Source organism: Sorex fumeus, unplaced genomic scaffold (assembly GCF_029834395.1).
Source record: "Sorex fumeus unplaced genomic scaffold, SorFum_2.1 ptg000233l, whole genome shotgun sequence".
NCBI classification, from domain to species: domain Eukaryota; kingdom Metazoa; phylum Chordata; class Mammalia; order Eulipotyphla; family Soricidae; genus Sorex; species Sorex fumeus.
The window spans coordinates 1673777-1699712 of NW_026606290.1; the positions used below are offsets into that span (position 1 = coordinate 1673777).

Sequence of the window (25936 nt, forward strand, 5' to 3'; positions counted from 1 at the left end):
CCAGAAGACAGAACCATGCCCCTGCCTAGCAGTCCACCCCTGGGACATTTGGCACAGAAGTGGTCCTGGAATTCAAATGCTGGAGGTGGGGGCAAGGACTTCCAGCCCCCTGGGAGGGGTCCTAGCTCACACACGGCACCTTCCAGGACTTTCTGGCTCCCTCCTTGGCCACCAGCCTGTCTCCCTCTCTCTGCCCGCCCCTAAGTGCCTCCAAGCCACGGCCTGAGGGGGTGGGGGGGGCAGGGCCCAGCAGCCTCTGTCCTGTGAGCCCCTGGGTGGCTTTGGTCCCAGGAGGGGGCTCCTGCATGATCTGGTGGGGAGAGAGAGGCTACCCAGGAAGGGGACCCCCAGCCCCGCACGGGAGGAAGCCAGGGATCACCCCACAGAAGAGAAAACGGAGCAACAAGTAGGACCGAACCCAATAAAGTGACTGGGGCGTGAGGGGGCTGTCCCCCCACGGAAGACATAGCACCCCCACCCCGCCACGGTGTCCCCGGAAGCCGGGAAGCCTAGAACTCAGTCTGCACCCCGGCACTGTCCTCGGTGGTGGTGTGGATGGGGGGACGGCTGCCGGGGCCGGACACCTGCTCCCCCGTCTCCTGGTCGCTGGGCTTGGGGCTCTCGAGGCTGGGGGCCTTGGCAGGCGGGAGGTGCCGGAGGGGCGAGGCGGGGGGCGAGGCGGAGGGCGCGGGCGCCGCCGGGGGTCGCGCGCTCTCCTGGGCGGGCGCCCCGTTGAGCAGGGGCCCGGCCGGCGCGGGGCTGTCGGCCTGCTGATCCCGGGCCAGCAGGCCCCGGATCTCCGTGACACTGTCCGGGGACGCCGGCGACGCGGGCTCCGGGCTGGCCTCGAAGGACAGCGCCGCCGCCGCCGCCTCCTCCTCCTCCTGCACCAGCGACACCACGTGCTTGGCGCGTCGCCGCTTCTCCGAGAGCGCGGCCGCTTCCGGGGTGCCGGGGCTGCCCGCGTCGTCCCCGCCGCCCCCGTACTCGCCGCCCCAGTCGATGGGGGCGCCCTCGGCCAGCAGGTGCAGGTTGGGGTCGCTGTTGTGCATGACCATGCTGTCCCGGTAGAGGTTGTGCTTGCGCTGCACGGCGGCTTCCTTCACGGCTGCAGGGGCGGGGCGAGGGGGTCGTGAGGACCCCGTGGCAGCCCCACGGCTGGCTCCCCGTCCCTCCCGGGACGGGCGCGCCCCCAAAGGCCAGCGAGCGGAGAGCAGGCGAGGCTCGGGTCACGTGCTCCCTCTGGCCGGCCGGGTCCGCCCCATCGCTCCGCCCTCCACCGCGGGGTGACGCTGCCCCGTGGGCTGGCCGGTCGGTCGGCCGGCCGGCACCCACCTTGCAGGATGTCCTTCATGACCGTCTGCAGCACCACCTCCTCGTACGTGTTCTCCACGAGGATGAACCTGGCAAAGTCCTCGAAGATCAGCTCCTGGAAGCGGGGCAGCTCCTGCAGGAAGCAGACGGGCACGGGACGGAGAGGGCGTGAGGTGGGCGCTAGGAGGGACCGGCAGGGGGCGGTGCTGAGCGGGAGGCGGGGAGAGCGGGGAGAGGGCGGCCCCTAGGAGGGACCAGCCGGGGGCGGTAAGGGTGGCCCCTAGGAGGGACCAGCAGGGGGCAATGCTGAGCGGGAGGCGGGAAAGGGGGAGAGGGACCAGCAGGGGGCGGTGCTGAGCAGGAAGCAGAAAGAGGAGGTAAGGGTGGCCCATAGGAGGGACCAGCAGGGAGAGATGCTGAGCGGGAGTCGGGGGGAGGGGGGGAGGCGGCCCCTAGGAGGAACCAGCCCGGGGCGATGCTGAGTGGGAGGTGGGGAGAGGGCGGCCCCAGGAGGGACCACCAGGGCGCGCTGCTGAGCGGGAGGCGCGGAGAGCAGGGAGAGGACGGCCCCTAGGAGGGACCAGCAGGGGGCAATGCTGAGCAGGAGGCTGGAAAGGGGGAGAGGGACCAGCAGGGGGCGGTGCTGAGCAGGAAGCAGAAAGAGGGGGTAAAGGTGGCCCATAGGAGGGACCAGCAGGGAGAGATGCTGAGCGGGAGTGGGGGGGGATAAAGGTGGCCCCTAGGAGGGACCAGCCGGGGGCGATGCTGAGTGGGAGGCAGGGAGAGGGGGGGAGAGGGACCAGCAGGGGGCGGTGCTGAGCAGGAAGCAGAAAGAGGAGGTAAGGGTGGCCCAAAGGAGGGACCAACAGGGGGCGGTGCTGAGCAGGAGGCGGGAAAAAGGGGGAGAGGGACCAGCAGGGGGCGATGCTGAGCAGGAAGCAGAAAGAGGGGGTAGGATGGCCCACAGGAGGAAACAGCAGGGGGCGGTGGTGAGCGGGAGGTGGGGAGAGGGCGGCCCCTAGGAGAGACCAGCAGGGGGCGGTACTGAGCGGGAGGCAGGGAGCGAGAGAGGGCGGCCCCAGGAGGGACCAGCCGGGGGCGATGCTGAGTGGGAGGCAGGGAGAGGGGGGAGAGGGACCAGCAGGGGGCGGTGCTGAGCAGGAAGCAGAAAGAGGGGGTAAAGGTGGCCCATAGGAGGGACCAGCAGGGAGGGTGGGAGGCGGCCCCTAGGAAGGACCAGCAGGGGGCGATGCTGAGCAGGAAGCAGAAAGAGGAGGTAAGGGTGGCCCAAAGGAGGGACCAACAGGGGGCAGTGCTGAGCAGGAGGCGGGAAAAGGGGGAGAGGGACCAGCAGGGGGCGATGCTGAGCAGGAGGGGGGGGGAGGGTGGCCCCTAGGAGGGACCAGCAGGGGGCAGTGCTGAGCAGGAAGCAGAAAGAGGGGGTAGGATGGCCCACAGGAGGAAACAGCAGGGGGCGGTGGTGAGCGGGAGGTGGGGAGAGGGCGGCCCCTAGGAGAGACCAGCAGGGGGCGGTGCCGGGCGCGGGGCGGGGCCACACATACCGACTTGCAGGTGGGCGCCAGCTTCTTGAGCAGGAAGGGGATGGTGATCTGCAGCAGGGCTTCCCGGAAGAAGCGCTTCCGCACGGTGCTGCTGTCATAGTCGTACTTCTGCAGGGGATGGGCTGTGGGTCAGGGGGGCCCCGGGGAGGCGGGGGGTGTCTGCCTCCAGCCCTCCAGCCCCCGCGGCCGGCACCCACCTTCAGCACCCGCTCCAGGATGCGCTGGATGGACTTGCACAGCTCCTCCTTGGTGGGCCCCTTCCCCAGCTCCTGGTGCAGCAGCGTCTCGAAGGTGTACACCGCGTTGTCCATTTGCTGCAGGGATACCCCTCAGTGAGCGCCCACCCGCTCCCACGCAGCTCCCCTGGGATGGGAACTAGGGGGTCCCTAAGTCTGTGCTGGGTGTCCCCAGGTGAGCGGGGCGAGGGGCCTGGCGGTCTAGGGGATGAGCGGAGTAAGGGAGTGGGGGTGGGGGTGCAGTTGAGGTGCAGGAGGGGCACCCAGGAGGGGCGCCGTTGAGCAGGGGTGCAGGGGGGCGGGCTCACCTCCCGCATCAGGATCTGTGCCCGCTGCTTAAACACGGCCGTGCTGGACACGTCGAAACGCTGCTGCAGCCCGTCCAGCCGCAGCGGCTCCATCTTCTCGTAGCAGCTCTGCATCTTGAGCGGGTGGAAGGCCAGCTGGGACAGCTTCTCCATGTACTGCAGGAGCAGGGCAGGGCAGGGCTCAGCGGGCGCCCACAGCCCCCCGCGGCACCTGGGACCTGGGTGCGGGGAACGGCGTCCTCCCTCCTCGGGGGGACAGTGACGTGGGAAGGGCTCGCTCTCAAGCCTGTTTCCTCCACCCCAGGACCCGGAATGAGCCTTTCGTGAGCTCCACGGGCCGCGCTGGTTCTCAGGGACCACATGCGTGATTCTCAGCGTGGGGTACACAAGGGAGGCTGATGGGAGCAATCAGCACCCAGCACCCGGGACCTCCCCCCAAGAACCAAAAAAAGGCACCAGGAGCAGCTGAGTCAGCTCCCCCCGAGTTGAGCCAGCCAGGACCAACCTGCCGCTCACGTCCACCCCCTTCCCTGGGGGCCCCCGCCACACAGAGAGCCCCCAGAGCCCACCCACCTCCTGAGGGAGGGGGGGCGTTTGCCACACGGGGAGCCCCCAGCGCCCACCTCACCTCGCCCAGTTTGTCGATGCCGCCCTCGTTGATGACGTTCAGGTTCATGTCCGTCACCTCCTTGAAGAGCACGTCCCGCACCTCGGTGAAGCCCTGGCTGGTGGGCACCATGAGGGCCTCCAGGATGGACGGCAGGTACGGCTGCACGTGGTTGCGGACGCACACCTCGGCCTTGGGGAGGATGAAAGCTGCGCCCGGAGGAGGACGGGTGAGTGGACAGTACTGGGGAGCGCCCACCCCAACACACATACACACACACACACACACACACACACACACACACACACACACACACTCTGATCCTCCAGAGACACTGCAGGGGACAAAAATCATCCAGGTGGCAAAAATCCCGTGTCTGAAGCAGCAGCGATGGCCATAAACTACAGTAATGGGCTCTCTGGGGCGGGAGAGCAGGCAAGGCCGAAGCCCCGTGGACGCCCTGCCCAGGGTCTATCCCAGCACTGCCAGGACCCCAGGCCTGGCCAGATGCAGCCCTAAAGGCCCAGGACCCCAGGCCAGCGGAATCATCCCCAGCACAGCAGGACCCTGTGTGGAACCCCTGTCCCCAGGTGAGACCAGCTGGTATGCCCCCCCTGCCCCCACAGGGCCTCCTGGACGCTGCTGTGAGCCCCCAAAATGAACGCGTGCAAAGGCTTAAGGACAAGACGTAGTTACTCCTGGCACGTGCAGACACCCGCACATCAAGGCTGGTGTCTGGCCAGCCCTGAAAGCGTGGGGGGAGGGGGGAGACCCCTGGGCACCTGGCGGTCAGTGAGGGTCAGGGGCAATGCCGGGGGTGGGAAATGGGCCTTGAGGAGTGGGGGTCCTCACAGACGGGCTCCATCCCCGAACCCCAACGCTGTCACACCTGCCCCCAGCCATTCCCAGACCAGGGCTAACCCGGAAGCAGCACAGGTTGCGGGGGCACACACACACACACACACACACACACACACACACAGGCTCAGACCGAAATCAGCGCAGGGTGCGGGGACACACACACACAATGGGTCCACTTTCACTCCACGTCTGCCCAGAGCCAGACAAACCACGTCACCACCGCCAGGGCCGTGGCCATCGCCCAGGAAACGGATGGAGCCCAGTCCGGGCTGCCCCGGGTGCCCACCTCGGATCTTGCTGGCCAGGTGCTCCTTGGAGGTGATGATCTGGTCCATGTCGGTGCGGATGACCGCCTCCATGGCCGGCCGCGCCTGCTGCAGCTTGGCCAGCACCTCGTCGAAGCGCTCCTTGGCCTGCTCGTACACCAGGCGGTAGACGGCATCGGAGATCTGTGGGCCGGGCACAGCGTCAGTGAGGGGCGAGGGGCAGAGGGCACAGCGGGCCCGGAGCCCCGCCCCCTAAGCCCCAGGCCCCGCCCCCGCAGGTCCCGCCCCACAGACACAGGCCCCGCCCCCATAGGCACAAGCCCCGCCCGTCAAGGCCCCGCCCCACATGCCCCGCCCCCAGGCCCCGCCCAGCAGTCTCAGGCCCTGCCCCATGCAGGTCCAGCCCCGCCCCCGCAGGCCGACCTGGATCCACTGGCGCTGCCGCTCCTGGGGCTTCCCCTTCAGCCGCGGGCCCAGCTCCGCCTTCAGCTCGGGGCCCAGCTCCTCCATCACCAGGTTGCTCAGGATCTGGGGGCCGCGGGCACAGAGTGGCGTGTCCCATCCCGGCGCTGCCGCCCCCCGCCCCACCCATCCGTGCCCACCGCGGCGCCTGCCCGCGACCTGCCGCTCACCTGCACCTCGTTCCCGCACAGCATGTCCCACGTGCCGTACTGCTCCCGGGACTGCCGGAACATGCGGATGGCGTCGGTGAACGCGGGGCCCTCCACCTTGGCCTCCTCGGGGATCCCTGTCGGGGCAGGGGGCGAAGGTCAGCGGCCTGGGCAGGCCCCGAGGGGGCAGTCGGAGCCAGAACCCTCAGGTGTGGGCATATTCACATGCGCCAGGCTGGGGGGCACTGCCCGCAGGGGCCAGACCAGGAGCGGCAGAGCGGGACGGAGGGGCCCCAACCCCCGGGGTCCCATCCCCACTGTGCCCCCCACCCCCCCACCCCCCATGGAGACACTCTGCACTGTCAGCCCCTCCACCGGGAAATGAACCAATGACACAAACCAGGGGGTCCCCAGAGTGCCCCCACCTGAGCAGGGTGTGTGGCCCGACCTGGCTGTCTCCTGTGAGGCTGGGGGTGGCACATCAGGGGGCCCAGGGCCTGTCTCCACCCCCTCCAAAGCGGCCCCCAGGGCACTGAGTAGCTGCTGAGCTGCTGTCCCCTGGGGGGGGGGGTGGCCCCAGACCTGCGGCACCGCCCCCAATAAATGCCATTTCTGGGATTCTGTGGCTGGGGGCAGGGGGTGTGGACGAGACTGGCAGGAGGCCCAGCAGAAAGGGCCGTGGGGGAGGTGACCCGCCTGCGGAGGGAAGGGGAAGCTGAAGACGGGCTGAGTCACCCACAGACAGAAATCCCCTCCAGGGTGGGGAAGACACACCCCACAACATCCGGGGTGGGGCGGCCTCAGGCCTGCCGGGGCTGGAGGGGCTGAGGCAGCAGCAGCGGGTGGGGCTGTGAGGGGCTGCGACCCCCCATACAGGGACCCGGCCAGCTGGTGTTGGGGGCTCAGGGAGACAATCAGGCGACTGCGGGGAACCACGTTTGTGTAAGGACAGAAATGGGGGTGCCGGGCAAGCAGGAACCTCTGGTCTCCGGGGTCTCAGGAGCCCCCCTGCGCCCTTCAACCCCGCACCCCTACCCGCAGCTGTGGGCCGGCCGAGACTTCCCCCCAATCTCCCTCAGAACCCCGACGCAGGGTAGGGGGTGGGGGGTGGGGTCCTGCCCGCGACTCTGCCGGGGAGGCTGCACCCCGGGTCACGGCAGTGGCAGCAGGGACCCCGTCGGACAAGACACCCAATGCAGCTGCAGGAATGCAGGAAGTGAGGGGCCGGGACAGGCTGCTGTCCACCCAGTCTGGCCTCCCTGCCCTCCCACTTCCTGGCTGTCCCCCAAAGTGAGCTAAGCCAGACCCTGCCTCTGGGCCCAGGACTCAGAGCACTTTCCCACGACTGGGGGGAGGGGCGCGCCCACCCAGCTAGATCCGGCCTGTCGGCTCCAGAGCCCAGAGCCGGTCCCCCCTGTGTCCCCGTCCTGGGTCACAGAGCTCCCCTGGCCGCCCTCCTGTGCATGACACCCCCACCAGAACCCCTTTAGCCTCCTGGCAAGTGTCCACTAGGGGCCAAGCACAGGCCTCAGTGGGCCCCCGCTGACCTGCAGAGCCTCCATCTGAGGGTCCCCCGACCTGTCCCCACCAGGTCCAGCATTACCAAGCCTGGGTTGGGGGGGCCAGAGCCCTCCCTGCCCTGTGCCCATGGTTGAGGCCAAGTCTGGCTCCTCACGGCACATACCCTGAGGTGGGGCAGGGGGAGTCAGGAGACCCGATGGAAGGGGTGGGGGCAGTGGGCGGGGTTACTCGGGTGCTGCCCTCCAGGGCCTGCCCACGTCGCCCACTGCCCCGGGCAGTTTGCCCAAGCGAGACTGGTCAGGGACAGCTGTGTCCTGAGGTGGTCACCGGGGTCAGGACAAGGCCGCTCCTCCCCCGAGGGCAGAGAGACCCTCTGTGTCCCCCAACAATCACCTACGGGGGAACTCAGCACCCCCAAACCTCAGCGCCTCTGCTGAGCTGCGCCCCATCTCGCCCTGCCCTGTGTGAAGCCCCCGGTTCCTTCCCCACGCAGGATCCCCACCACCCAACCGTCCCCTCGGGCCTCCGGAGGTCCCAGGCTCTGCAGCACTGGGCCTGGCTGTCACCCAGCGGCCTGTCGGGCTGACAAGCGTCTCCACCGGCAGCAGGCGCCTCCCTGGCGCACACGTCCAGCTGCGCTCGGGCGCCCTCGGGGCCAGACACAGGACAGAGTGGGTCAGACAGGACAGTGGCAGGGCGTGTGCCCGGCACACAGCCAGTGCCGATCCTGCTGGGTCCCCAACCCACCAGGAGCAAGCCCTGAGCAGACAAAACCTGCTGGCAGCAAAGCAGGTAAGGCAAGCACCTTGCATGCAGCCAACCCGGGGTCCACCCCCAACATGCACAGAGGCGGGAGGAGTGAGCCCCACACACCCCGGGGGTAAACCCCCCCAAAAACACACACCAAAAAAAAAAACAGGGGACCAGAAAGAGCACAGCAGGGAGGGTGCTTGCCTGGCACGTGGCTGACCCAGGTTCACTCCCCGGCATCCCACAGAGCCCCCCGCCAAACACCACCAGGAGTGAGTCCCGAGTGCAGAGCGAGGAGGAACCCCTGAGCATCCCCGGGTGTGGCCCCCACCACAAAACAAAAGTTGTTTGTGTGCATATCAAGAGCAGGAAGAGCCTGGGCAGAGGAGACTGACTCTTCACAACCCCCAGGACACAGCCTCATGCCTGCCTGGCCCTGTCCTCGGATGGCGCAAGCGGAAGCGTGCATCTGTGACCCGGGGCGCCGGGGCTCGGCACCCACACCCCTCTTGAAACACCCTCGCGGGTTCCGTACCCTCCCCCCCCCAGCAGGAGCAGCGGCGCCTGGAGCCCCGGGAAGGCGCGGGCGCCCCCGAGCGGGCCTGCCACGCCGCGGGCCACCACCAGGGGTCGCCGGCGCTCACCGTTGTTGCAGTGGCGGATGCAGTCGCGCAGCACGGCCTGCCACTTGTCCTGCTCGGCCTCGGTCATCATGCAGAAGTAGTAGTGGCGCGCCCACGGGTGCCAGAGGATGAGCGGAAACTGCGTGGGGCACTTGAGGATGGGCGCGCTGCCCGCTTTGGACGTGGTGCCTGCGGAGACAGTGTCGGCTGAGTCAGGATCACTCCTTAGGGCGCCTCGTCCTCTGGGGGTGATGGGTGGTTGGGTGATGGGCACAGGCCCAGCCCGGCCAGGATCGCCGTCCTGGAGGGTTCTGGGGGTGTCCGGGGGCGCCTCGCAGCATCTCCACCCCCGGTGCGTGCGAGGGTGGGGCTGGAGCCATAAGCAGTACCCACTTGCCTCCAGCCCCCCGGGGGACCTGAACCCCAGCTCTGGACTTGGAGGCAGGCGCCCCTGAGCAGAGACACGCCAAGAAGGCCACAACTGTCATCGCGCCTGCACACGGCCGGCCTGGGCTCCACCCCGGCACCCCCCACGGTGGTGCCCCACCAGGAGTGATTCCTAAGCACAGAGCCAGGAGTGAGCCCTGAGGGCAACCAGATGTGCCCACCCCCCAAAAAAATATCTAAGCGTAGTCAAAATGACAGCAGGAGCACAGAACAGCTCACGGGGAGGGGGGGGAGGCTCATCTCTGGACTGCGTGGGATACTGGAGACTCAGCGAGAACGTGGTCAAGATCACGACTGACCACGGTCAAGATCCCATGCCACAATGAACGCCCCTCTGTGGGCCCCGTGCTGGGCTCTGGCCACGTGGCCACTCCGGGGTCTACACAGCACGCCCCGTCAGGCTTCCAGAGGAAGTGGGGGGTGGAGGTGAGGAGACTCTCCCTGGGGCAGACCAGCTCTGGGCTGGTGTCCAGGAAGGCCGGACCCGGGGGGCCCCCAGGCAGGCTGGGGCTCCTCAGAGCCAGGGCACCAGCTGCCCCCAAACAGCCCCCAAACAGAAGTCCACCCCTGCCCCCTTTGTATCCAAGGTCGACTCGGGGGTAAAAGTGTCCCTCTAAGGCCTTGGGGGTCCCCAGCAGGGCGGGCGCTGAGGACAACTCAGCTGACAGAGCCGGGGCACCCCGCTTTCCCCCAGAGGCCCCCAGAAGCCTTGGGGAGGAAAGAGGCTGGTGGCTGCATCACTGAAAGGCTCAGAGAGCGGTACTGGGGGGCCCAGTCCTCTTTACCGTGCCTCCTGGGACAGGCCCCCAGGCTCCCCTCTAGGGGCACTGGTTACTCAGAGTACCAGCGCTGGGCCGGAGGTGGAGTCTGCAGCTCTGGGGTCAGATGCCCACCCCCCGCACCCCCAGGCCCGCCTGGGGCCCTGTGGATGGCGGGAGCACTTTACCTGGTAAGGAGTGGCCCACCAGCTCCAGGTACTGGTCCACGGAGGTGAGGATCCGGTAGCCGGCGCTGTTGATGATGGCGCGGGGCGGGATCTGGCGCTCATAGGCCTGAAGGGGGCAAGGGAGCCAGACCCTGGGATCACAGAGGGACCCAGCCCCACCCGCCTCCAGCCCCCGGGGACCTGAACCCCAGCTCTGGACTCGGAGGCCCCTGAGCAGGGACACGCTGAGAAGGCCATGAACTGTCATCTCGCCTGCAAACCGGGTGACAGTCCCCACCCGCAGGGGCGACCTTCACGAGGACAGAAAGGGGGTGCCCGAGCTGGCCCACAGCAGGGGCCAGGGCGCGATCTCGCTGCCAAGGGCAACCGACCCGTGACATGACGCTGGCTCCAGGCCTGTGTCAGTCACCGTCAGCGGGCGCCACCTGCCCGGGCCGCGGCGCTGACATCACACAGGGTCCCTCGGGAGGAGACTTGGGTGGGCACTGCTTTGGGGTTTGGATCGTGTGGTGCTGGGGACAGATCCTGGGGCGCTCGGAAAGGTCGGGTTAAGGCCCGAATAGCTGCCCTACCACGCCCGGCCACTAGGTGTCACTCCTCAACAACGTCTGGATGGCTTTGGGCTCCAACGCCCCAAATTTAGAGATACTCTGGGTTTGGGGTGGGGAGGCTGATGGTGCTTGATGGGCCCGATGCCATGCTGGGGATCAAACAGGCTCGGGCAAGGCAGGCACCCTGACGCCTTCGTCTTCCTGCAGCCAGGAGCCAGCCTCTTCCCTCAGCCCTCTCAGGTGGAAACCACTGCCCATCGTGGTGCTCCTGACTCAGTTTCTCTAATATGGACGTGAGGGTAAGGGGATCCTGGCTGAGCTGGAGAAAGGTGGGGAGGGGGGCTAGAAATGAGGTGTGTGTCTCCACCATGGCAGGGCGGGGCACGCAGAAGCTGGAAGAGCTTCCCTGAGACCAGACTGAGGCAGGAAAGGGGGCCAGGGACCCCGGGGGTTGCAGAGGAGCTAGTGATGGGGGCGGACCCGCTCGGCGGGGGCAGGGCAGCCAGGCGATGGGGGGATGGCCGTGGCAGGCCGAGGGCCAGGCATGTGGCAGTCACTGGCCCGTGGAGGATGGGGGGGGGGGGGGGGTTGGTGTGTGGGGGAGGGGCTCACCACTTTGTTCTCGTAGAGGATCAGCCCGTAGTTGTGGGGCACCAGGCTGAAGCGGTTCCTCCACTTCTTGTTGTCCTCCTGGTACTGGAAAAGGTTCCCCGAGAAGATGATGCGCTCCTCCAGGGGCACCTGGGGGGGGGGGGGGCGGAGTGAGAACCTCGCCAGGAGTCAGGGGGCCGGGCCTCCTGCTTCAGCCTGGGGTGCAGGACTGGAGGGGTCGGTGGGGGGGCCTGATAGGGGGGATGTGCCACAGGCCTGGACCACTCAGGCCCCAGGATGCCCCTGGCTCTGAGCCTCAGTTTCCCTCAGGGCTACAGAAAGTTCACCGAGGCAGTTCCAGAAACTCAGCGGCTCTTCGAGGGCCGTGAGGGGTCCTGGAGCCGGAGGGGCCGGTCCCGCCTGCGGGAGGACGAGCAGATGCCCCTTCCAGCCCGCGGCCCTCCGCTGACCCCCTTGGAGGTGGTGGCAGGAAGATGCAGGCTCAGCTCCGGCTCCAGAAGAGGCTGATCTGCGGCTAGGGAGCAGGAAGGCCCCATCCAGGGAAGCTTCTAGAAAGGAGACTCCGGAAGAGCCATCTGACCCTTGGACCCTGGACAGTTCCTGTCTTCCTGCCCCAAAGAAGGGGGTTTTTGCGAGAAGGTGCTTCTAGCTCTGGGACTTCTAGCTCCGGACTGGGAGGGGGAGCTTGAGGCTCAACCCTGCCCGCGGGAGGGGACTCTGCTCCCCCCCCCCCCCGGCCCTCCCAAGGTGCTCCCCTTCCTCCAGCCTCCCCCTGCCCCCCCCCCCAGGAGGGAAATGCCCAGCGCGGGAAGGGAGGCCCATTGTACTGGGACAATAGGCCCCAAGCCGCCACTTCCGAGCCGGGATAAAAATATTTCCAGGAAAAGAAAATGCAGCCCCCCCCCCCCAAACCTCCCCTCCCAAACCTCCCCCCCTTGGGTTATATTTAGACGGGGCCTCCGCACCCCACTCTCTGCCTCCCGTCTTTTCCAGAAAGGAGCCAAGTTCTCCCAGGCTGGCGGCTAGGACTGGGGCCCGCCCGCCTCCTCCCTGCAAGGATGGAGCAGGGGTGTGTGAGGGGGACACACAGAAGTCCAGGCACTATGGGCAGTGGCTGCCCCCCTGCAATGCCTCCAGAGTCGGGGCGGGCAGTGGGGCGGGAGTTTTCTTTCTAAGACACTCAAGGCCGGAAGTCGAAGGAGGGTGGGCTGGTCTCCTGTGGCTGCCAAGCTGGGGCGCTGGGCAAGACCACCCCAACTTCTGCCCACCTCTGGGAGGCCCTGAGGACCCCATGGGAAGCTGCCTCCTCCTTGCACGCCCTCTGCAGGGTGAGGGGGTCCCACATGCCTGGTTCTGGGACCCAGGTGCCGCTTCCTTTCACGTGTCTGGACTGTGGGGTTCTTCCGTTTTCTGAGATCACACACCCCCACGAGTGTTGGCTGGGGGTCCACCACAGACCCCCCCATCGGCTGTACACCCCCTGCAGCGCCCCGATGTCAGGGGCCGGGAGCTGCCCCACACCAGGGGACCAGGTCGGGGGCCTCAATGCCGCCCGGGGCGTGCATGCACCCCGCGCTCGCTGAGCCCCTGCCCCCAGCTAGGAGCCAGAATATGTCCCTCCCATATGCCCACCCCATCCCCACCTGACAGGCTCAGCTCTGGGCCTCCCAGCCCCCGTGCCAGCCCTCCTGTTCAGCGCCAATGGCCCTTCTTCCAGGAAGCCCTCCAGGACTACCACCCCCTTCTCTACCTCCTTCGCAGCAATGCTCTAGTGTATAAAAGGCCCCCCAAGCATCTGTGTCAGCAAGGGGCATGCCACACCCATGGGGTGTCTCAGGGGAGCCCCGAGTCTGGTCAGGATTTCACCCCAGCCCAGCAACATTCCCGCACCCTGTCCCCAGAAGGAGATAACCTTGGGGTAACAGCACCCCAAATCCAGGACCCGGAGCTGAGCTGAACAGGCCCCCTTGGTCTCCTGGGAACCAGGCCCATGTGCAGGGGGGTGGGGGGAGGGGGAGGAAGGGGACCCCCCCAACGGTCTGGCCTCAGCTCCTACTGATGCTCGGCTGCCCCACCCCTGCCGGCCCAGGCCTGCCCTCGGGGCCCCGGCCTAAGGGACCCCCCAGGAACCTTTCAGAGGCTCATGCAACCCCCCAACACACGTGTGTTCCCACGTCTCAGCCCAGGAGGTCCCCAGAGAAACTGAGGCCCAGCAAGGTCATAGGGCAGGGCGGGGAGTCCAGGCCGGGAGGCCGCTGCCCCCTTTCCCCAACCCGGGGGGCACCTCTGCCAGAGGAGGCGGATCTGCTGCCCCCTAATCACAGGGGGCTGAACCCCCGAGCTCCTGCCGGCCTCTCCCCTCCCGGGGCGCCCCCCCACCCCCCAAGTCTAGACAGCCCGAGGGGGCCGGCACGTGGGCCAGGGGAGTGGGGGCATGCCGGACCCCCAACCAAAGCTCCCCCTCACCCTCCGGAGGCGCCAACGCTTCCTCACCCCACGTGCGCCAGCCCGGGGTGCCCCTCCGTGCCCACCCCCCACGGGCGCCCCAGGCCCCTTCCCGCAACCTCAGCTCACCCCGCGGGCCCAGGAGACCCCGGCTGGAGCCAGGCAACCACCTGGCATGCTGGGATCCCCCCACTCCTGTGCGGAGGCGGGGGGTGGTGCTCGCCCCCACCTGGCTCAGAGAGAAAAGCGAGCACTCTGTGGCCGTCCAGGAGGAACTGAAGGACAGGACAGCAGGGGGGGTGGGAGGAGGGGCCTTGGCCTTGCACGCGGCCGAGCCCGTAGGACCCCCGAGCCTGGCTGGGTGTGACCCCTGTTGAGCACAGAGCCAAAAGGAAGCACAAAAGGAGCATCGCGGGGGTGGCTCAAAAGCAAACAGAGGCGGGGGTGGCACCGCCGGTGAGAGGAGACCCGCCCCCACCCCCAGCCTCTCTGGGCAACGAGGGGAAACTGAGGCCGGAGCAGGCGCGGCTCACCTTCCGCCAGAGCAGCTGCGCCTGCGGGGGCCCGGTGCCCTCGATCTCGTGCCGCTTGCTGTGGAAGAGCGCCACGCCATACTGGGCCTCGTAGAAGCGCAGGAACTCCGTCAGGGTCTTCCTGGTTTTCTCTGAAGGGAGAGAGAGCCGGGCGGTGAGTCACGCTGCCCTGCGGGGAGCTCGGACCCCGGAACCCGTCGGGGGGACCCCCAGGCATGAGCCGCGTGTGGAGGGCAGGGACCCCCCCCACACGGTACTTCAGACCCTCTGGTACCTCCTGAGCACTGTACCGGGAGTTTCAGTAGTGGGGGTGAGCCCCCCCAGAATAAACCACCCAGGAGTGCTAGCAGGGTGTCAGTGGGTGCGCCCCCCCCCCCCCGTGAGGGCAGGAAGCGCATTGGAGCACGGGTCAGACGGGGCATGGGGGAGTCGGGCCCCAGGAATTCCAGCTCTGCCTCTCCCCAGGGTGTGGGTCTGGGTGACGGACACGCGTGACGCCCTCCAACGTGAGAAAACAAACACAGCGTGGAAAATCGACAGGGCGGCTCAGCCTGCTGTGCTCCAGTGGTCTCGGCGGGCTGGGGGGGGAACACCTGACACTCGGGACGGGCCCTGCTGCCAGCTCCCGGGAGGCCCAGCCTGTCCCAGCAGGGGCCTGTGCCCGTCTCTGCCCCTCCCGGGCCTGCGACCCCCCACACCTCTGACCTCCCACCCTCACTGCACCCCCAGGGTTCTGGGGGAGCCAGAGGCATTATCCTTCGTCCGAGAGAGGCTGCGCGACCCCATTACACAGGGACACGGGCGGCTGGGTCCCTGGCACCAGCTCACACTGCCGTGGGCCGCAGGCCGTGGGCAGGAGCACTGGGCAGGAGCACCCGATGTGGGCGCCGCTCCGCCCACCGGTTCCACATGAACAACCAGAACACTCCCCCCCTCCCTCCCCCTCTCTCCCTCTCTCCCCTCCCTCCTTCCCTCTTCCTCTCCCTCTCTCTCTCTCCCTGTCTCTGTCTCTCTGTCTCTCTCTCCCCCTCTCTCTCTCCCACCCTCTTTGTCTCTCAGTGTCTCTCTCTCTCTCCCCCTCTCCCCCCACCCCCGCTTTGGCTCTGCTCGCTCCTGGCTCTGTGCTCAGGGATCATCCTGGCGGGTTTGAGGGACCACAGTACAGATAAATCAGGGAGTTTGGGGGGTCATGCTGGGAATCAAGCCCAAATCCCTGCGTCTCACCGCCTTCCCCAGCCGACACACCCCGGAAGCGGGCAGGGCAGCAGGCACACCCCCAGGAGCCCACCTACAGGTGACAAGCCCCTCCCCAGCTGCATGGCTCTGCCTGAGGGGTGACCAGCACCCTCCCACCTCTGGGGTCCTGCAGCCACTGAGGGGATCAGCCTGGGTCCCACCAAACAGCACTGTGCAGAGCTGGACACAGGACCCTGAAGCCGGCAGGAAGGGCCAGGCAGGAGGCCGGGCAGGGGTGCTGAGGGGTGCCGGGGAGGGGTGCTGGGGGGGGGCAGCCTCAGTGGGGCCGTGAGGAAGAAGCCGGTGCGAGCCGTGTTATCCTGGAGGGCAGAGGGCCAGCAGCAGGGGTGCAGGGGGCTGGGGCAGTGGGGTCAGGGGCAGGAGCAGGGGTGTAGGGCTAGGGGCCAGAAGCAGGGGTGCAGGCCCGGGGAGGGTCTCTGGGGCAGAGAGGGGACAGGCAGCCCGGACTAGGCCGTCGGCCCACCCACCAGGCTCTCCCACCCGAGCCAGAGGCTCAGACCTGCCCTCACAGCCTCCTGGCCCAGGACAGCCCACGGGGGCAGCGCTGCTGGGGAGGACGGCGGGAGGCCCCCCAAGGCCCCCCCTGACGGCATCCTGCTGGGGGCGGGGGGGGAGTGGGGTTCCAGCACCCGGGGACGGGGGCTCTCAGTGTGCCGAGGGGAAGAGGGGGAGCGGGGCTGTGAGCAGGGGGCCCAGCACGCCGGCCTGAGAGATTTCCCGAGAGGGCCGGGAGCGTCCCCTGCAGAAGACCCGGGACCCCCAAAGGCAGAGGGGGTGTGGCCTGGGCAGAGGCAGGTCGGGACAGCCAGGACAGGGGGGCAGGCAGGGGTGGGGGCAGGCGCGTCCCCTAGTGGCTTCTCTAGGCCACAGTCCAGTGCTGACCAGCACTGCCCACCGGGCGCCTGTTCTCTGCTTCCTCCCTCCAGAGTTTCAAGTGCTTCAGGGTAAAGAGGCTTCGGGAGGGGGGACTCCCCACTAGGTGCCCGGGTGTGGGGGAATTCCTCACTAGGTGCCAGGCTGGGGGGAAACTCCCCACTAGGTGCCAGGCTGGGGGGAAACTCCCCACTAGGTGCCTGGGCTGGGGGGGAAAGTCCCCACTAGGTGCCCGGGCTGGGGGGGAACTCCCCACTAGGTGCCCGGGCTGGGGGAAAAACTCCCCACTAGGTGCTAGGCTGGGGGGAAACTCCCCACTAGGTGCCTGAGCTGGGGGAAACTCCCCACTAGGTGCCAGGCTGGGGGGAAACTCCCCACTAGGTGCCTGGGCTGGGGGGGGAACTCCCCACTAGGTGCCCAGGCGGGGGAAAAACCCCACTAGGTGCCCGGGCTGGGGGAAAAACTCCCCACTAGGTGCCAGCCTGGGGAAAAACTCCCCACTAGGTGCCTGGGCTGGGGGGGGAAACTCCCCACTAGGTGCCCGGGTGGGGGAAAAACCCCACTAGGTGCCCGGGCTGGGGGGGAAACTCCCCACTAGGTGCCAGGCTGGGGGAAACTCCCACTAGGTGCCCGGACCGGGGCATGGGGACTCGCCTGAGAGGGGCCGTGCGCTGGAGCCGTGGGGGAGGTTTATGAGAGGTGGCACTTTGATGGCCGGAGGAAAGAGGACCCTAAAGGCCAGAGCAGGGACAGAGTCACAGACACCGACAGGACGAGAACGGGCGGCCGGAGGCAGCGGGGAGGGGCGCTGCCCGCAGGGGGCCAAGGTCACCCCGAGTCCAGTTCCCAGGACCTGTGGGTCCCCGGGCACCACCCTCGGCTCCGCGGACCCATGGGCCCCTGAACCTAACGTCCTGCAGACACGGGGCCCCCCAACTCACAGGCCGGGCCCGGCACCCCCAGACTCTTCAGAACAGCCCCGAAGAGAAGGGCGTACCAGCACCCCCACGTGTTCATACACACACACACACACACACACACACGGACGCACACGCTCACACATGCTCACACACGAACACATACACTCAAACATACACTATCACCCCCCACACACATGCTAACACAGACACGCTCACATTCTCTCACACACACACGTGCTCACACACACATGATCACATACACTCACGCATGTGCCAACTCGCCCACACTCACATGCGCGCGCACACACACACACACACATACACACAAGCACGTCACCCCCTGGAGTGTTTTCCTGTCGCGCCTCCCCACCAGCTGGCGGAGTCGGGGCCTCCACCCTCCACCTCTGCAGCCCCCTGGCCCCCCCACCCCTGGAGCCCCGTCTCTACACTAAAGCCCCTCCACTGCCCTTGAGGGGGCGACCCATAGGCCAAGCCTAACGCCGCCAGGACCCCCCTGTGGTCATGACAGTGCTCAGGAGCCCGATGAGACTATCCCTCTCCCCATTTCACAGATCAGACCACTGAGGCCCCAGGAGACCCGGCACACACTCAGGGCTAGGCCTCCACCTGGCATAACCGCATCCTCCCAGCGCCCCGCTCTGCTTCCGGCCTGCCCCCGGCCATCCCCGCTTCCCAGGAACCCAGGACCCGGGAGGCAAAGGGGCTCTGGCCAGCTCAAGGGCACCTCCGGGCCCTGCCCACCCGCATCCGGCCAGACCTGGCAGGAGCTGCCACGCCCTCTGACCCTTCCATGTCCGGCGTCTCGGGGCCTCAGTTTTCCCACCTGCAAAATGGATGGGTGGGTCCCTGTGGGCTCAGCAAAGATCTAATCGGCGCTGCCCTGGCCCCGGGAGCTGACCACTGCTGGGTCAGCACCGCCGAGCTGCTATGAGTCAGCGGGTGCCAAGCCGCCCCTCTCGGGCGGGCCACCGGGGGCCGCCTGGCACCAGCCCCAGTGCCCTCCCTCCCTGCCCTCTGCTGCCCGGCCATGCGCCCTACAGGGGAGGTCAGTGCCCCCGCCCAGGCCCAGCTGCAGCCCTCCCTGGGCGCAACTCTCACAGGCAGAAAACGCTCGTCTCCGGCCAGCCCGACGGACAACCCCCAGGTCACACTACTTCCTCACAGCCGGGCCGGGCCGCAGGGGGGGCGGGCAGGAAGCATGGGGGCCCCCAGAGCCCCCCAAGTTTCCCAGAGAGACCAGGCCGCTGGGGAAACTGAGGCTCAGTGAGGCGGGGGCGCTGGGGTCCTCCCCGAGCCCAGCAGAGCCTGCAGGTGGAGTGTCTCCCCCACCTCCCTGCAAACCCTCGCCCACCCTGGCAGAATCTTCCAGAATCAGAGCACGGGCCCCGCGGAGACCCTGAGCGCTGACCCGAGTCCGGACCCTCCACGCGACAGCAGGGCTGGGGGCAGCCTCTGCCCGCCGTGGGCCTCCTGTGGGTGCCAGCCTGGGCTTTGGGGGCGCCGTGCCAGCCGGGGCCTGGCCCATCCGGCCCCGCCAATGGGCCCCGGCCACGCCCGCCTCCCACGGGACCCAGTCCCACTCGGCCTGAGCGACCTGCACAGACCGGGTCTCAGGACTGGGAGGGCGGGGCTGGCCCCCAACCTGCCTGCCCGGTTCCCAGGGCCCTGCCAGGCAAGCCAGGCAGCGGGGACGCCCACCCCACGCCCAAGCAGCTCAGGTAGCGAGGGGACAAGCCCCAAGATGAGGATGATGCCGCAGCAACCCCAGGACCACTGTCCTCATCGTCTACCTGGGAGACTGGGCAAGCTGAGGCCCAGAGAGGCGGGAACACCCACCTAGGGTCACACAGCACACCGGCCCTCCAGCAGGCCAGGACCGTCTTTGCTTCTGCGTCACACCCGGCGATGCTCAGGGCTCACTCCCGGTGGTACTGGAAGGACCACAAGGGATGCCGGGAATCGAACCCGGGTCGGCCACGTGCACAGCAAACGCCCTTCCCGCTGTGCTGTCCCTCCCCCGTGAAGATGATTAACACACAACAGCCACATGCTCGGCCCAGGCCCCACATGGAGCTGCGGGTTCACCCGTGCTATTTCCCACATCCTCCCCTGCCCTAGGCAGAGACTCAGAGAGGTCAAGGCACTTCCCTGAGCACACACAGCTGAACCGGACACGACCCCAGGAGAGGAAGTGTCCATGCAAAGACAGGCACATACGCTCACTCCTGGGGCGGGCAGGGGCCCCGTGGGTGGCCCCCAGAAAGGCTGACACGGCTCCCGTGCAGGCCCTGTAATCAGGGGGGTAATGACAGGCCCCGGCACCCCCAGGGAGGGTCACGGCACGGCAGGACCCCCTGGGTCAGGCCTTGCCCAGACAGGGAAGAGAAAACCCTGGGCGTCCCCAGCAGGTCCCTGGGGTCCCCCCACCTTGCCAGGGTGTTCCCAGGGAGCACAGCCCGAGGGAGGCGGTTCCCGCTGACTCAGGGCGAGGCACGAGGTCGGGACAGCTCAGCCCGGACCACGACCACTGCCCCCCAACCAGGACACTCCCACCCCTGCCTGCCCCCTCCCACGCCCCTCCCGGCCCCACTCTGGCCCTGTCCCCAACCCCCTGTCCCTCCCTCCCCTTCCCCTCTCCTGTCCCCACTTCCCAGCGGCGTCCATGGGGGCCATTTCACCACAGAACGGTCCCCGGACACCCCTACCAGGAAGCCTCCCAGGACTCCATGGTGGGGAGCGCCCCAGCTGTGGGCTGGGAGCCCCCCTCCCCACTCCCTCGCACCCCCCATGTCAGGCCCAGGAGGAGGAGGAGGAAAAAGAAGGCGGGAGGGAGGGAAGGAGGGAGGGAGGGAGGGGCTGGGCGGGCGGCTCCCCCTACCCCTCATTGAGCAATAGAGTCCCACACGCCCAGAGTCTCCTCAGCAGAAAGGGTGGCCGCGCCCCACCCAGCCGGCTGCCTCACCCCTGCTTCCCAAGGCGGGCGGGGGCCACCAGGGGCAGCTCCTGCCACCGTCCCCCCACAGAGAAGCAGGTGCCTGGGTTTGGGGGGACACTCAGGTGCCACCCAGGCCCCCCACCCCCGGAAGTGGGGCAGCTGCACCTCTAGGGAGGCCCCCGGCCAGCAGGGCCAGCTCAGGGCCCCTGTCCAAGGCTTGAGCCGCGTCCCCTCCCCCACCCTGGCACCCGGTGCCCGCGGGGCTGCAGCCTCAGCGTGGGGCTCCGCTCCACACCCGCTTCCTGGGGTCCAGCCGCTACTCGTGTGGGCGGGGTCTGAGCGGCCAGGCTGCGGGCAGCGCTGAGTGGCACCCATGGGGCTCGCGGCACAAATGGGGAAACTGAGGTGCAGCCCGTGAAGCAACTGCACCTCGCATGTCTGGTGGGCGTAGGGGAGGAGGCAGTTCTCCCCGAGCTCCCGCTGCGTCATCAGCCCCCTGGTTCCGCTGTCCCCTGGGGCCTCGTCTGATCCCCAGCCTGTCCCCAGCCGGCTCCCACGTCGGGGGTGGGAGCGCCCCGGGCACCCAGACTTCCTGCCAAGGAGCCAGGCCGGGCTCCCCGCGTGCGGGCAGGTGTTCCCGGAGCGCCCACCTCGCCACCAAGATGCCTTTTGGGCTCTTCTCAGCAAATGTCGAGGGCTGTCGCTTGGCGGGGGCGGGGGTGCCCCGGGAGGAGAGGCCCGGCCCCCCAACCCCAGGGGATGCCCCTCTCTCCCGGCCTGAGCCTCGGCAGCGGGCAGACAGCCGGAATCAGACGCCGACTCAGCCACCGCCCACCCCATGACCCCAAGCACCCCCCACGCCAGCCTGGTCCGCCCCAGGGGGCATCTGTCCCGGGTGCCAGTTTCAGGCTGGGCTCCATGGGGGGGGGGGGGGGGGGGGAAGAAACCGTCAGGGCCACACCCACACCCCAGGCAATGACCCAAGTGATGGGCCGGAAGGGCGGCCCAGGGGTCGCAAGAGCCCGGAGCTCCAGACACCCCACTGCACCCCAGTCCTGCCAGCACCCCCTCCCCCGCCCCCAGAGTCTGGGACTGAGGCCACGGGGCACAGAGACCCGAATGTGACCGTGACTCCACCCACGCTGACCCCCTGCCTGCAGGCACCCCACACCCCAACTCAGCTGTGCCCACTCCTCGGGCACCCCCCTCCCTCAGCCCGGTTGGGGTCCCCCTGCTCTGCCATCCTGCCATGGGCCTGCCCCCCACTCCTGGGCCTGAGCAGAAGCGCCCATGACTCACCATGCAGCACCCAGCTGGGTGGGCCAGTGATCGTACCCCCCCACACCGGAACCCACATCCCCTGAAGCTGGCACAAGGTACCCCAAAGGGGCACCACGGAAGAGCCAGTGAGGGCAGGGAGCAACAGGGAGGCCTGGGCGCCGTACCCGACTCCAGCCCCCAGGAAACGCGCCAGGGGAGGGGCCTCGGGCTCACGCGAGCCTGCCACTCACTCATGCCTTCATGCATTCATTTGATCACTCATTCATTCGTTCATTCAATCGTTGATTCCTTTGTTCATTTGATCATTCATTCATTCAACCAGGCCATGAAGTGCTCAGATTAACGACAGGCTGCCCCCGCCCGCCCCCCCCCCAGACCTACAGTGAGGCTGGCACGTCCCCAGACAGCAGTGATGGGACCAGCTGCCCGTTCAGGAGGGGACAGCGGCACCTGGGGGTAGCAGCCGAGCGGGAGGCACGGAGAGGCAGATGGACGCTCTCCCCTGCTCCACAGACAGCCCAGAGCCCCTCCCGGGTCCAGGCGGACCCCCACCGCTCCCCCCCAATAACAGGCGCAGGTCCACGCCCAGAGCCTAGTGTCCGGGTCAGCGTGGGATGTGGGACCCGATTCCTCGAAGCCCATCTGCATTTGCAGCTCGGGCAGCCCGTGGCACGGGAGCCCGGGGACTCAGCAACACAGCAACGGGTCAGGGGTCACAGACAGCTCCACCTGCCCACGTGGTAGCAGCCAAGGGCTGAGTGGGGTGGGCGCGGGAGGTGGGCGGCACGGGGGTCCTTTGTGAGCTCGGGAGTCCCAAGGGGGGTCTGCCTGTGCTCGTGAGAAGTTTCCACGCAGAACTTCACGATCCGAGGAAATGGGGCGCGAGGGAGAGAGGCGGATGGAGCCCGGTGCTGTGCCACCCTGCACGGCGCCTGCCCACATGGGCTGGCAGGGGGGAGAGACGGAGGAGAAACGTCGTGAGATTCTGAAGGCAAAATGCCCAGGGCCCGCAGGTCCCAGACTCTGCTTGGCGGAACCATGGGATGCCCCTTGCTCCGAAGCCACCCCCCGATCCCACGGGGGCCGCCTCCCAGCCGGACGGGCCAAGGGAGAGGCAGATGGGAGGTGCCGCTGCTCGGCCGTCTCAGTCTCTGCCACGTTCCTTCCCAGGTGCCAAGTCCCTGTGATCGAAGCCCCGTGCTTGCTCAGCAGCCCGTGGGAGGAGCTGCAGGGAGGAGGGAGGACTTGGCCGTGCTCCCCGCGGGGAGTGGCTCTAGGGGATGATGCGGTCGGTCCTGAGTCTTCTCAGATGAGCCACACACAAGACCTCGGCATGGCTCCTACCTCAGTGCCCGGGTGGGCAGCGCACCCTGGGAGGCATGGGGCTCCCCACAGTCCGAGGGGTGCAAGCAGAGGCGTTCTGGGGGGAGGGGGACCCTCACGGGGACACACACCCAGGCACCAGGTCCGGCTCTGTCCCTGTCCCTCCATTTCCTTTTACTTCTTTTTTTTGGGGGGGGGGGAATGCTCGTTACTCACTCTTGGCTCTGCACTCAGGAACTCCTGGTGGTGCTCGGGGGACCCTATGGGATGCTGGGAATTGAACCTGGGTCAGCAGGTGCTATGGCTCAGACCCTGAGCCTGGCTTTCTCTTTTTTTGTTTGCTTTTTGGGGTCACGCCTGGCAATACACAGGGATCACTCCTGGCGGTGCTCGGGGAACGGAACCCAGGTTGGCCGCATACAAGGCAGACGCCCTCCCTGCGCTGTGCCGCTATGGCTTCAGTCCCCGAGCCTGGCTTTCTTGAGCACGAAATGGATGAAACAAGGGCACCCCTCAGAGAGCTGCTGAGGCTAAACCATGCGTGAGAAGCGGGGGCACCCGGGAGAGCCGACGCCAGCCGCTGTTCCCGGACGAAGCACTTGGCAGCCGGGGCCGGAAGGGGCGTCCCAGGAGCCTCCCGCCACCAAGGACAAGTCAGGTTTCTCCCTCACTGCCCCGGGGCCCCTGACTCCCACGGCCGCCCCTCACGCTCACGCACTCACACACAGGCACACACACAGGCACACACTCACACATGCGCACACACATACACTCACACAGGCACTCACAGGCGTGCACACACACATACACACATATGCACACGCTCGCACAAGCACACACACACATACACATATGCACACGCTCACACAAGCACACACACACATGCACACACTCACACATACACATATGCACATGCTCACACAAGCACACACACATGCACACACTCACACATACACACATATGCACACGCTCACACAAGCACACACACATGCCCACACTCACACATACACATATGCACACGCTCACACAAGCACACACACATGCACACACTCACATATACACATATGCACACGCTTACACAAGCACACACACATGCACACACTCACACACATATGTACACGCTCACACAGGCACACACACATGCACACACTCACATATTCTTACACATGCACACACTCACAAGACACACATTTACATGTACACACACTCACACAGAAACACACACACACATGCACACACTCAGGCACACAGACACACACAAGTACACACACTTTAACACATCCATGCACATCCATGCAAACTCAGATACGTACGCACTCACGCTTACAGACACACGTACACTCGTTCAGGTGCATGCATGCGTACTCACATCCACAATGCACACACTCACACAGGCACTTGCAACCCCAGACACACCCACTTCCATACACAGACTCACACATTCGCACTTGCAACCATGCACACACAGGCAAATTCACACAGGCACACGTGTTCACACACCCACATGTCCATTTGCACTCTAACCTGCACATGCTCACAACAGATATGCAGACACCCCCAGCGCACCCACACTCACGTGCATGTTCAGACGGCTCACACACACACACACAGACTCACATGAACACACACACGTTCCCATGATACACTCCCATGCTTACAGCTCACACACACAGACTCACATGAACACACACACGTTCCCATGATACACTCCCATGCTTACAGCTCACACGCACATTCACGTACAACCCTCACCCGTACACATGAGTCTGACATGCTCACATACACACTCGGTCTCACACACATCCAAGACACCCAACTCTCTAACACACTCTCTTATTATTGTTTTTTTTGTTTGGTTCTGGGGCAATACCCGGCAGTGCTCCGAGCTTATTCCTGGCTCTGTGCTCAGAGATCACTCCCGGCAGGGTTCGGGGGACCATATAGGTGCTGGGGATCAAACCCAGGGTGTGTGCAAGGCACTGTATTCTCTCCTCTCTCTCTCTCTCCTCTCCCTCTCTCTCTCCCTCTCTCTCTCTCTCTTTGTCTCTCTCTCTCTCTCTCTCTCTCTCTCTTTCTCTCTCTCTCTCATGCTGCCCAGGGCATGAGGCAGGAAGGGCATGCGGGTATGCCCATTCCTGTGAAGTGAGCACAAGTGCCCAGTGGGCGTGGGGCAGCTCTGGCTTGGACCACTCTCTCGGGAGCTGGGGTGGGGCTGGCCGGGGCCCTCTAGTCCCACAGGGGCCCTTGGTCCTGCCTGGTGCAGCCTGGTCTGCGGCCTGCCTGGCGGCCCCAAGGTCACCCACTGCCCCGACAGCAGCAGCCAAGGTCCTGGCCCCGTCACACAAGCTGGGCCATGGCCTCAGCTCCGATTCTCACTTCCTTTCCAGCAGGTTCTGGTTATCGATACGGCCCCTGGAGCCCAGGAAACTGGAGCCGGGCACACCTGGCCTCTGCCTATCCTGGGCCATGCTGGGGGACGCCTCTCCTGGGGCGGGGGGGGGGGGACTTTGTTTGCTCCTGGCCTCCGAGAAGACCTCCAGGGAAAGGAACCAAGTGTGGCAGGGAGCTGCCAGCCAGGCTCCCCGATGTCTTCGCGCCCCCTGAATACCTGTGCCCTTTGACCTCTGGACCTTGCAAAGCCCCACCTGGGACCCTCGATAGCCCTTCTGGTCCCCCAAGTCTGTGTTCTGGGGCCCTGGGGAGCACGACTTGGGTCTATCCCCACCCAGGGGCAAGGCGGGGTGGACCCCCAGGAAGGCAGAAGCAGCCCAAGTGCCCAGCAGGAGGGATGTGGCAGTGCAGACTAGACAGGCTATGGGGGGGGGGGGCATGGAACCTTCTTTTTCTGGGGGGGTCACACCCGGCGATGCACAGGGGTTCCTCCTGGCTCTGCACTCAGGAATTACTCCTGGCGGTGCTCAGGAGACCCTATGGGATGGTGGGAATCGAACCTGGGTTGGCCACGTGCAAGGCAAACGCCCTACCCGCTGTGCTATCGCTCCAGCCCCCAATTTTTTTGGGGGGGGCATGGAACCTTCTACAGCCTTCCGCTACCGGGCAGGACTCGGGCCCCTCCCCCCACTGACTGCAGCAGGTAAGCTGGCTCGGGGCGCTGGCTCCCCTTCTCTTCCTT

General features: G+C 66.7%; 1 protein-coding gene across 1 annotated transcript in view; it reads right to left on the reverse strand.

Moving 5' to 3' along the window:
• Positions 1-475: 475 nt before the first annotated feature.
• Positions 476-25936, reverse strand: part of NIBAN2 (niban apoptosis regulator 2) — a 38199-nt gene continuing 12738 nt past the window's right edge. Inside the window, exons 2-14 of the mRNA XM_056108777.1 lie at positions 14194-14324; positions 11216-11344; positions 10053-10158; positions 8681-8848; positions 5787-5902; positions 5578-5682; positions 5175-5337; positions 4049-4236; positions 3421-3576; positions 3074-3190; positions 2877-2984; positions 1336-1447; positions 476-1108 (exon numbers count right to left, since the gene is read on the reverse strand). Of these exons, the coding sequence (XP_055964752.1) occupies positions 510-1108; positions 1336-1447; positions 2877-2984; positions 3074-3190; positions 3421-3576; positions 4049-4236; positions 5175-5337; positions 5578-5682; positions 5787-5902; positions 8681-8848; positions 10053-10158; positions 11216-11344; positions 14194-14324 (2198 nt within the window). The 3' untranslated portion in view covers positions 476-509. The remainder of the gene's footprint in view (positions 1109-1335; positions 1448-2876; positions 2985-3073; positions 3191-3420; positions 3577-4048; positions 4237-5174; positions 5338-5577; positions 5683-5786; positions 5903-8680; positions 8849-10052; positions 10159-11215; positions 11345-14193; positions 14325-25936) is intronic.